Source organism: Mytilus edulis, chromosome 1 (assembly GCF_963676685.1).
Source record: "Mytilus edulis chromosome 1, xbMytEdul2.2, whole genome shotgun sequence".
NCBI classification, from domain to species: domain Eukaryota; kingdom Metazoa; phylum Mollusca; class Bivalvia; order Mytilida; family Mytilidae; genus Mytilus; species Mytilus edulis.
This window is the reverse complement of record NC_092344.1, coordinates 61,792,740-61,805,183: the sequence shown is the minus strand read 5'-3', so window position 1 is coordinate 61,805,183 and position 12,444 is coordinate 61,792,740. Positions and strand designations below refer to the sequence as shown.

The 12,444-nt window shown below is 31.2% G+C and overlaps 1 protein-coding gene across 1 annotated transcript in view; it reads right to left on the bottom strand.

Annotated features, from left to right (window-relative positions):
• The window catches only part of LOC139525133 (uncharacterized), a 30,378-nt gene extending 18,877 nt beyond the window's left edge, over positions 1-11,501 (bottom strand). The window contains exons 1-5 of the mRNA XM_071320345.1: positions 11,480-11,501; positions 11,130-11,225; positions 8,941-9,171; positions 2,096-2,332; positions 592-765 (exon numbers count right to left, since the gene is read on the bottom strand). Of these exons, the coding sequence (XP_071176446.1) occupies positions 592-765; positions 2,096-2,332; positions 8,941-9,171; positions 11,130-11,225; positions 11,480-11,501 (760 nt within the window). The remainder of the gene's footprint in view (positions 1-591; positions 766-2,095; positions 2,333-8,940; positions 9,172-11,129; positions 11,226-11,479) is intronic.
• Between the last annotated feature and the right edge of the window lie 943 nt (positions 11,502-12,444).

Below are 12,444 nucleotides of genomic sequence, written 5' to 3'. Positions count from 1 at the left end.
TAACGGTTCGACTTCGTCCATCTTGTTTATATTTTTCGAGTTTTGTGACTTTTCTGACCAGAGAATACTTGTGCTCGTCACAAACAATATTCAGCTGGTTGCATTTTATAGCTATCGGCAACAACAGACTAATAACAAAAGGTGATGATTGTATTGTGTAATTGTGTTATTGTGTAGGAAGTTGGCTTCACATTTCACCTTAAGGATTTTGTTTACAATAAGATAGAAATAATTGTTTTGGGAAGATACTCTACAATTGTTTTCGCGACGCTTGTGTTTCAGAAAAAAACAATTATTTTTACATACTTTTCTTTTATCAATGGTCCGAAAAAAATACTGTTGATCTTCGTTATAGATGATTGTTTGTTTATTAACAGGTAGACTTAAAACGGAGATGAAATAGACAAGACATTGTGATCAAGAAGAAAATTTTTCAACGAAAAGAATGATTTTGTCAGTTGGTGAAATAATATGATTTTGGCGAAAGGTGAAAGTGGTGACAAATTGACAGTGGCGAAAAATATTGCATTTACAAAAGTAGTGGCAAAAACATGAGCCTTAGGTAAATCCTATAAAACTTTTTTAACATACCAGTGAAAGTGATATGTATTTCCGTCACAATGGTTACTGCCTTAAGGTCCACCTGCACCCATATCTCTGATCCATGAGTTGCGACACACGATGTTAAATTTCCATCATTTACTAGACTAGCTTGTTCTGTTCCATTTGTGTTTAATGAAATTGAACTGTCAAACGCAAGGTTATCTGTAAGTTGAATCATGTTTAACGCTGGATGACTTTGCTTAGTTATGATTTTACAATGTGATACTTATAGTTAACAAATTAGTGTAACATTATTGTTTCAAAATCGTAATATAGATGTCAGCTGAGAATTTCCCAATATGTGACGGTGAATTATTATTTACAATTTATAAAGATTGTTTCGCATTTGAAGTAACGGAGATGTGGTATGAATGCATATTAGACAAATAGGCTTCACAGTACAAAAACATCTTTTTACTGTGTGTTAAGGCTTAACTAAGGTTACGTAAACTGCTACTTCTACATTTCCATTTATTAACCGTTTACTGCTTTTTCATTTACATACAATCTATTAACACTAAATGCAAGATGTAGCAAAGTACACATATAGCATTTTGCGATATTAAGACACATTTCAACAAGTTCTTTTGGCCGGCAACAATTAACAAAGTGAGAACGATTAAAAGAAAAAAATGCGGTATAATTTCGAATATTTTATTAAAAACTGTTTTTATTTTACCCTATAAATTTATTTTTACTTGATAAAATATGACAATTGCAATAATTATTATTCTATCGTCTCGAATACGTAAACATAACTACTTACATTTGGTACAAAAGAGTCCTGTACGCCTTATTTGACAACCTTCGGTACATTCTAATGTAACCAAATCGCAAATGCTTTTCAAACAGTTTTTATCGCTACATCCTCCAAAAATACAGGAACCATTTTCAGGGAAGCAATGCTTATGTATACAACTTTCTGAACAGGCGATCTCGCAGTTTCTCCCCAAAAAGTTCCTTTGACAACCTTAAACAAATATTGAAAATAAAGAATGTATTCCTATCAGTAAAACAATCGTTGAACACATTCTCGAATCTTACATCTTCTGCTTCCTATAGAGATATTTGCTAAACGATTTAGCACAACTCGTTTTTTTTATCCGCACGCAGTCTGATTAAAGGTAGAACGTTTTATTCCTGTCTTGCATTTTTTTTAAAAACTCAGGTTTGAATCTCGCAATTTGCAGTCGAACATCTTCATAAATCCAACCTATTGAATATTTTTTTCTCGTCAGGAATATGCATGAACTTTTTAAAAGGTTGATGAGCGAACTACAACCAACTCGTTATCTGTTTCGCATTCGAATGTTGTATTAATAAGCAATATCTCTAGTTTTGTAGCAAAACGTTATATACTGTGATTAGTTGTGGTGTTTGATGCCTGAAAACTCAAGCAAACACATACGCGCTATCAAACAACCATTCATCAAGTGTCGAATAAATGAAATACGTTTTGTGAATGATGGCAGTATATTTCATACAAACTCACCATGTATTGCAACGTAACATAACTCAACAATAGGTAGATAGATAAGAGATCCTTCCTCAGATCCTGTAACATCGTAATAAATGACATATTTTCCAATTTGATTGCAAGGAATTGTCTGTGAGATATTTGGATAAGGAGGTCGCAGAGAAAAGACATCTTCATAACAGGTATAACCGACAGGTGGAATTGTTGATGTGTTGGTCACATATAATTTAAATCCACTCATCCGATTAGCATCTGTAATAAAGGTATCTGATTTCTTTTTATGAAAGTCTACCTAGTAACCTTAATAAATATTGAGTCAAAAAATGAACGTACATGTATTTAAACTCTATGTGAAATACAGCACCCGGAGGCTGGCTTCAGTATCTCCTCATCAAATGTGTACTAGTTCAATGCAAATAGACGTCACACCAATCTCAAAAACATATAAATGAACTAAAATTAAAAAAAACCATACAAGACTAACAAAGGCCAGGCACTCCAGACTTTGGACAAGCAATAAAAATTCGGCGGGGGTAAACATGTTTTGTTAGATCTCAATCCTCCCCATATACATATAGCCTATGAAGCATAAAACAAACACATATCAATATGCAATGCAAAATTAAGTAAAAAAGAAGTCTGAGTCTGATGTCAAAATAGGTAACAAATTAAACTAAATAAAACGACAGCGATACATGAATTAAGACGGGACTACTAGCAGTTACTGATATTCCAACTATAGACCTCATTTAAACTTATTGATTTGAAAGATTTTCATCATATGAAAATCAAGTACTATTCCTCTCGTTAAGATTTAAGTATCATACCATCATAAAACATAACCAGTATCATGGTTTTAGAATAAATATGTTAATTTTCGATGGAAAACCCTATGAGTAAATCAATTTAACTACCCAAATATGCCATCTTTAGAATTTGTCAACAGTACCAGAACAATATCCCTTTTGAAAAATTCCGTTTAAAGGTTTGTTTCCCTCTAAAGCATGTGAATGTCGAAATTTTTGTGTTTTGTATAGATTATTATCATAAAAATTTGATGTGAAAAACCTGAACTTTTAAGATGTCTGCATGTTGATTTATGTTTACGAATGATGTCCTTGTAACGATGATAATATTAAGACTAGTTTGTGATATTGAATATTAATTAAATGTTTTGACTAGTTTGTGATTTTGAAAACCCTGGTGTAATAATTTTTCAGAAATCCAGTTTTTTCCCGTTAAAATCAAATACGTTGATACATACACAAGCGAATCGAACAAGTTTAGATATGTAAAAACATAAAATGGTGACAATTGAAAGTCGCCATCCAAAAACGGATAATTAACAAATGGGACATTAAAAATCTTCTCTTTTATCATAAATTTTGGTATTGGGTTTCCTGTTAACGATATATATATCATGATGTATGCAGGAAAGATCAGTGTTCATTGTAAGTAATAGCTTTGTTTGAAGGCAGTTCTGCAGGATAAATCTCTTAAATGTACGCACTTAAGTCTTCATTATTGAGAGCCCATATATTATCCAAATATCTAAAAGTGTTGCAAAGATTTTGTATCAGATGTTGTTTCGATGAGTCTTCGTTGATTGTAGTCATACATTTTAACTCATAACACTACAGAGACAGGTTCGCAATAAATGATGCACAGTTAATTAAAAGCACCTGATTTCCGATAATACAATGTTTTTTAAATTGATCAACACCCATAATTTAATGGAAGTGTGTGAGGAAAAAAACTTGTTCCTCTAGAAAACTGCATCTTAAAACTAAAAGCGTAAAGCTATAAGAAAACCTGCTTAAAAGATTTGGTAAAGATTCTCTTGTTATTTGAACTATATATTTAACACGACATTACAAAAGTTGGATGACCCAATTTTACATTCTACTATTAGGATAAATTGGTAACGGCGGATAGTCTTTAGTATGGTGTAGTTTATTAACATTTCGTTTGGTGCTTGTGTTCTATCGTATATGTACATGTTGTTATTGCATCGATCCAAATGATCAACGAAATGGTTAGATAGTACCAAAAAAATCAATTTTAACTAAAGTATATGTTTTTCTTTATGATCCTAGTATAGGGTTATATTTTTTACACCTAAATATTTGTCATTTGAGAACGAGGTTATGATTTAAATTTTCCATCATAACTGTTTCTTAGAGAAAAAAAAGTACGGACAGCCAAACTCATAGATCGAAAATTAACTACCTATGCAATAAAAAAAAAACCAACAACACAGACAAATAATAGTACACAAGACACAACCTAGAACACTAAAGATTAAGCAACACAAACCCGACTAAAAATTGAGCGTGATCTTCGGTTCCCCGAAAGGGTAGGTAGATCCTGCTCCACATATAGAATCCGTCGTGTTGCTCATGTTATTACAAAGCCGGTAAATAGTCTAATTCGGTAAGTCACATTCGTGGTAAAAAGGGAAGTTGATTGTAGTTACGACATGAGGCACATATCCAATATCATCTGTGAAACGGTTATTCCATCACGGACAACAAACTCGTGATGACGTCCGCAAAATTTACGAAGTGTCTCATTCAGTATATCCAGTATGTCTCTTATAATTCATATTGCATGTTATTTATTTATCACTTGCAACTTTCGAGGTAGAAGAGGTATGTCAGTTATAAAATTCTAGTTCGTTTAGCCTAAATTAAGTCTCACGCGACGTTGAAATATAATTCGTCCTGAAATGAAAGCTACTAATCACCCTCTTTAAGTTCAAATTTCTTGACAATGTTTGCAACAACTGTTATATATAACCACTATTAATCAATGAAAGCAATTATTAAAAGTGACTGTAATCTAAGCAAATTCTAATGTGATTTATACACCGCTAAATAAATCTTAATCTGAATGCTTGAATCACTCTTCTATCATATTTGGATTTTAATTATACCAGCGCAACAGCATTATGAAATGTCTATATGATGCGTTTTATGCAGGTCCGTCAAGTTTTATTTATGTCTTGTCGGCAAAGTGTTTCAATCATTTGTCATTCCGATTTAAATTAAATGAAGGTTTGATCCTAGGAAAAAAGAAATCGAAGACAAATTTCTTCCAAATTAATATTTTACATAGTATGATTTTTTTAACTGAAAATGGTCTTCGTTTATTGTTGGATTCTTTTCATATTTGAGTAAAGGTCCTTATATATCAAAAGATTGGTTATATACAAATATAAATCTAAATGGTCACATTTCTTTTGCAGAAAAAACCTTATGTATCAAAAGTTAGTAATATTTTTGTTGATGTTAGTACTATAACCTACAATTGTTGACATCATCATTGCGTGTTCATTTGCTGGATAGTTATCTCAGTGATATCTTATTTTCATATTGACCGGTCACGTTTTTTCTTTTTTTCATAGAACTTGGTTAAAGTGTGTGCATTCGTAAATCTATTGGAAATGAGTTCTAGTATTGAACTGTCATATTTTTGTTGATGGCAGTCATATCAGTCCTTTTTCATATAGACAAAAAAAAACTAGGTTTAAGTGTGTCTGTTCGTAAAACTATTCGAAATGTGGACTAATATTGAAATGTTTTATACTATTTCATATAGTGCTATTAGAAATGTCCTTGGTAGAAGTGATAAACTTATTAAGCACATAACAGCTTCTTTCCAAAATATACTAAAGTTGTTAGGACTTTACACAAACATGTTTTAAAACTGTTCCGAAAACTTCAAGAAGAGCTTTCAACTTTTCTTTCAAAATTTGTAGTTAATACTGATAACAACCGTATATTCAAATACATTTGTAATGATCGGATCGTGAAACCTTATGATTTTAGATGTCAAGTAGAATGTTTAAAGCAATATCATGATCAAAGGGTTATGTAATGTCAAAATTGATTTAACCAATTCAGTACAGATAAGAAAATTAGATATAAAATTATAGTCGGGTTCGTTGTAAATAAACTGTTTACCTCAAGAAATACAAGGCGCAACTAATCAATACTAGTATATGTATGCAACATCGTTGGGAAGTATTTAAATATAGCTAAAAGAAAGCTTTGAGAGCAAGCATTACTTAAATAATGATTTAACAATTATAAGTTTAACGTGAAAGACTACTTTACAAATTTCTACAACTCATGTTACCTTACATTGTTTTATTTGATACTAATTATTAGGGGACACGAATTGGTTTATTTAGAAAAGAGTAGACTAGTTTATGGTTTTTGGCAGAGTTTGTTTAAATGTCGTTTAGAGGTTAATTGTTGTTTATGTCGTGATAAAGTCAACAAATGAATGTTAATGTAAAAAGTACAGTAACAAATCTTTGATGGGTTTGCCAAAATAAGTCTTCTTTGAACTATTCTGCTTTAATAGTATGATTGACCTCAAATATGAAAAATTATTCAAACATATTAATTTAGATAATTATGCCATACAGGTGGGAAAATGGAATGTTGGTGCTGAAACATGGGGAGTTGACACTAGAAAAATTGCAATCCTCACGTTTGTTATTGGCTTCAGTTTAAATTCTTTCTAGGAACACATCGGAAAGAAATGAAGCAGAACCTCTAGTTTCAGTATTACTCTTAACCTCAAACTCAGTGGGATATATGAGATGCAAGTACTCATCATAATGTTGTTTCTATTGTAGTCTGATCACCAATTCTATTTTTACAGTCAATGTTTTGGCTTTTTGTCATTTATTGGTTGGATGAAATTTAGTTAATTTTAGATTAATTTAAGATTGTCTTACTTTTATTCTATAGCGTACACAAAACCTAGACAACCACACACACTTTTTTTCAAAATGTGTGACAACAAATACAAGTTTATGGTGAACATAGTGTACAGGAGACAATAAAATTGAGAAGGGAAATGGGGAATGTGTCAAAGAGATAACAACCCGAAGGCCATCACTGGGTATTCAATGCAGCGAGAAACTCCCGCACCAAGAGGTGTCCTTTAGCTGGCCCCTTATTAAATATGTATACTAGTTCAGTGATAATGGACGTCATACAAAACTCCGAATTATACACAAGAAACTGAAATTAAAAATCATACAAGACTAACAAAGACCAGAGGCTCCTGACTTGGGACAGCAATGCCCACAGTAAAACTCAAGAGACGTCCGAGTCTGATGTCAGAATATGAAACAAAAGAAAATAAACAAAATGACAATAATACATAAATAACAATAGACTACTAGCAGTTACTGACATGCCAGCTCCAGACCTCAATTTAACTGATTGAAAGATAATTTCTTCATCATATGAATATCAGACAAAATTCTTCCTGTTAGGGGTTTAGTATTATACCATCATGAACTATATGAGAAGAACACAACGCGTGTCATGCCAAGAACTGGTTTTAGAATAAATGTGTTCTATTCTTATGCAGAGACCCTAGAAGTGAATCAATATTAACGCCAAAATATGCAATCTTTAATGACCTGACAACAGTATCGTGACTATATCCCTTCTTAATAAGTCTGTTTATAGATTTTGCTAGCATTTGAGGGGAATACTGAAATGTTTGTGCTTTAATTTGTAAAGAATATTGCCATAAAATATTGGATGTGAAATACCTGAACGTATAAGATGTCTGCATGTTGAGTTATATTTACGAATGATCTCCTTATACCGAGGATAAAATTTAGTAAATGTTTAATTTTGACTAGTTTATGATATCGAAAACCGTGGTGTACTAAATTTTCAGTAATATTTAAATTTCTCTCGCTAAAACCTAAAACGTTGTTACATACACGAGCGAATCGTACAGTTCAGACATATAAACACCATAAGATGGTGACAAGGGAACGTCACCATCTAAAAATGGATAATTAACGAAAGAAAATGAAAAATCATCTCTTTTTTCATAAATTTTTGTATTAAGCTTCCCGTTAATGATATAGATATTAAGATCGAGAAAAGGGCAGTGGTCATTGATAGTATTATCTTTATTTATATGCATTCAACAGGATAAAGGAGAACTTAAATGTAAAATTTACGTAAAGCAAATAATGATATTATCAGCAGCTGTATCAGTGGAGATTAAAACAAATTCCTTGACTAGTTCTTTTAGTTTATGCTTGATACCCGATATAGGGTTTTTATTGTTGTTGTTAAGAGTAAAATGTATATATCAACTATCTTCATTTAATTTACTGAATAAAAAAAAAAGTCCAAATATTTCTAATCAGCTTTTCCCCTTTTTTGTTATCTCTTGTTATTTTCCTAGTAATTCGGTATTTTTGTTTTTTACTTTTTGTTATTCATCTCATTATATACATATATATAGAAATAGAAAAAAACCCTTAAGTTTTGTTAAATGAGACTGTCGCACGTAAACCTAAAAATATAGAAAATCACCATGTGTCCACAACAGTTTCCATAAACATGCATGATTGCTGATTAAAATAACCAGGCGTGGAAAGTCTCTGATAAACGCATGCCAACTTATCGATCAATTTTAGAGGCAAATCCCTACACAATGATAAGTATTAGCATATTTTCATTGACTTTCAACATTTTTGGTTCCATCTTATAATTAGTTATTGCCTCAACTGGTCATTGCATAGTAAAAACTCTGCTCGGACAGAACAGTCAGAATTTGCTCAATGATTGTACCATGAACATTTACCTGACTATTTCTGGCAAATTTAAAAAAAAGTTGAAGCTGTAGGAGTGCTGACTGAAAAAAATGTTAAGAAAAATGAAAAAAAAGTTCAACATGAAAGGTGAAATTGCGTTTGATTTTGCCATTTGATTAAGGAAGTTCCCGTTTACTTTTCCTCGGAATTCGGTATTTTTGTTATTTAACTTTTTACATGATTGTAATATTGAATATTGATTTGTAATACTTACAGTTTTCTCTGTAGTAAATTGTTATATCTCCTATGTAAGCTGTGCCTAATGAAAAATGGAACATCCACCATGCTGTCATAATATCTCTTGTTGCGAGTCTTGTACTTGAACAATTATCCAAGGAATACTGATTTGATATTGGTGGATTAACAGCGTTTTCCGGTTTGCCATTCATTGAATCATTAGACAATGACGAACTTTGAGTTGCAATGCCAAATGGCGTAAGATTCTCTTTAAAATAGAGCGAGTAAATATTATCAAGTACTCAATGCTTGCATCTTTCTTATCAATACTGCATTGGCTTCATATATACAGATTTTAACAAGTACTATATTTCGGAGAAAGAGACACTTTCAGCATTATCACCATGATAGTGATTGAGTTTTGAAAAAAAACTGTAGAATTGTCTTTCCATATTTATACATTTTGCACGAGTACAAATGTTCCCTTTCGGCAAGAAAAAACGTATGTTTTAACTGGCTTTATTACCGTTTGTATTTAAATATAAATCTACTTGATATAATCAATAATCCGAATCATTTTTTGAAATTGTGTCGAATTGAATTAATTTGGTTTTGTCTGCATACTTTTTTTTTTTCCTTCTTTTTAAAAAAAAATATTTTGAGCATCTAAACCTTACTTGGTGCAATCGAATGTTGGTGAATAGTGCAGTATTTTTCTTGAATCCTCATAATTTTTTTCATTTTTCCTTTGTTACATGTAAATTCTGTCACAGGTTAACTATGACAAGTTAACATTACTAAATAGCAAGTTAAATTGCTGAACAGGTTAGGAATGTACATATATTAATGTCCGTCCGTTCAGTTTTCGGACTATGATAAAGAGAGGTTACATGTAACACTCAGTTGTTGGCACATCAACTAGAATCCCACTTTTATTATGATGTAACATTTTTAAATTATGTTCAGAAATTTTGATATTACCCAATATTTAAGGTCAAATTAAGTCAGCTCTCTGTGAACTTGTATCCATTGCAACCGAAAAATTAGAACATATGTTCATTATTATTAAAACTATTGAGAACATATGACAAGGTAGTGGTTTGATCCAAATTTTACAGTCCAAAGAACAAAGATTATATTTTTATGTGCAAATAATGAAATTAAAACAAATCTCTTTTGTGTAGTCCATTTTGTTTTGTTTATCATAATGATTCATTTTCAGTCAGTATTATTTCAATTTTACTTAAATATTGAGGTGATTAGTTACATCTTTATTTGATAACAAAATAATGAAAGACGCTACTGAAAGGAATATATGAAAGACACTCTGAAGAAAGACGCTCAGATATGGCATTAAAAGGGACAAAAAGAGGAACAACACAAAACCAGTATAACCAACCGTTTCATAGATCTATAAATTAAACCTCATAAACCCCAGGTCCCTGACGTTAGTGCTAACATCACGGCTACTGAAAATCAAGTAAACAAATTATTCTGGATGGAGCAAATGTGGTCGAGATATTGAATTTAATGTTAACGTTGCTTTTCAGAATTATTATTTGTATTTATCCCAAATATTTAAATCTTGAACTGAGACGCACACGTTTTGAATATGCTAAAGCACATAACGTATAGCCATTCGAAATTTAGCAGCAGGCTCAAAAAGTAGAGTGAGAAGAGTGTAATTTTAAACAATTTTACCGAGGATTTCCCTAAAGACACATAACATTTGATCGTGATGTGGAACAAACAGTCACACTGAATTAAATTATCTGAGATATTACCGAAACTTCGGAGTGTAACGAAGTAAACCGAAATAAAAAAAAAATATCTGCTGCTATGATGCTGAAACGCATAAAAAACATTTTACCTTAACTAAGAAAAAAAACTTTTTAAAAATATCTCAGTTCGAAACATAAGTGAACATTAGATGTAACAATTTTTAGTTTTGACCTTCATGCATCGATGGCCTATGTTGTATTGATTGTCTGCTAACTTATTAAAGTACATTCTACATCTCGATATATCAATTTTCATATTGAAGTACTTACATGGGTTGTTAAAGTAAAACAAAGAACAAATTATTTTAGTCTAAACGATAAGATAAGAAATAGATTTACAATTGTGCGATCATGCTCATATTTAAAATTGAAATTGAATGATCTTCATTTTTTTTACAATAAAATGTAACTTAATATCAAATAGACACGCTTTTGAACGACTTACTTTGTGCAGTTACTGTCAACAAAATAGTTGTGTGAATAAGTAACACTGATATCATATTCAGCTGTCGTATAATCTCATATTCCAAATAGTTAGGAGCTAAAGTATAAACACAAAGTAAAAAATGTGACATAGGTGTATATGTTTGTTTAATATACATTTTTTATGTAATTATTTATGATATGTTGTAAAGTCACATATACCATATATCGTTAGGTAAAATAAAAAAATTTAAAAGAGACATAAATAGAATAAAATGAAATCAGCATTACTCATGTAACTATTATCAATAATTTTGATAATGTAAATTAAAACAATAAGACGTAGTGTAATGCCTATACAAATCCCGATACCTGAATGAGATGTTATAGACATGGTCATACATTGTACTTACAAACAAAAACAATGCATAATTGTGTGAACACTGTACGCATTTAATCATTTATTAATATTTCACATTTTAAAATTGTTGTATATAAAACAAATGTACTATCAAACTTTCAATTTATCCCTCCTACATTTTGTTGTAACTTCATTTGACACAAACATATTTTTCTTCTTCAATAAAAACGTACCTTTCAGGATATTCAGTTTTTCAATATTAAACACGTAATATCATTTTACAACCTATTGCAATCGAAACCGATATTGAAAAGTAGATACGTAAAGCATTGAAGACCCATTGGTGGCCTTCGGCTATTGTCTGCTCTATGGTCAGGTTGTTGTCGCTATGACACATTCCCAATTTCCTTTCTCAATTTTAAAGGAGTAGGTCCGGTAAGACCCCTTTTTGGCCCCAAAATATAGCAGTTTTACAAAATTGTTAAAATGTAAACCTTTAGTTATTTATTGTACAGTAGAATGCTTCTGCTACATAAATATAGGCTATTTTTGACAATACAATACACATATATCGGGTATTAGCACCATTAAGTCATGCTAAATTGCTGAAATCTTCACAATTCTAGCATTTTAGTTAAATTTTACACGGTTTTCGTGTAAAACGAAAGTGGCCGCATTCGTGTTCATCCTTAATATTGAAATGAAAGTTGTATTTTATGATAATACATAACATATATAAAGGTTGAGGATGAACACGGATGCGGCCACTTTCATTTTTGACAAAAACCATCTGAAAAGTGACATTTGTCGGCATATTTGGTAGATTTTTCATATTTAAGCTTGAATCGGATCGTTTTTAATGACTAAATCAGTTAAAATCTTTCACATAAACTAATTGATTCAAATGAAATAGACACTTTAGTGTTTAAAAAGTGGTCAAAATCTTTCGTCAGATGAACCTGAAATTTGAGGCCAA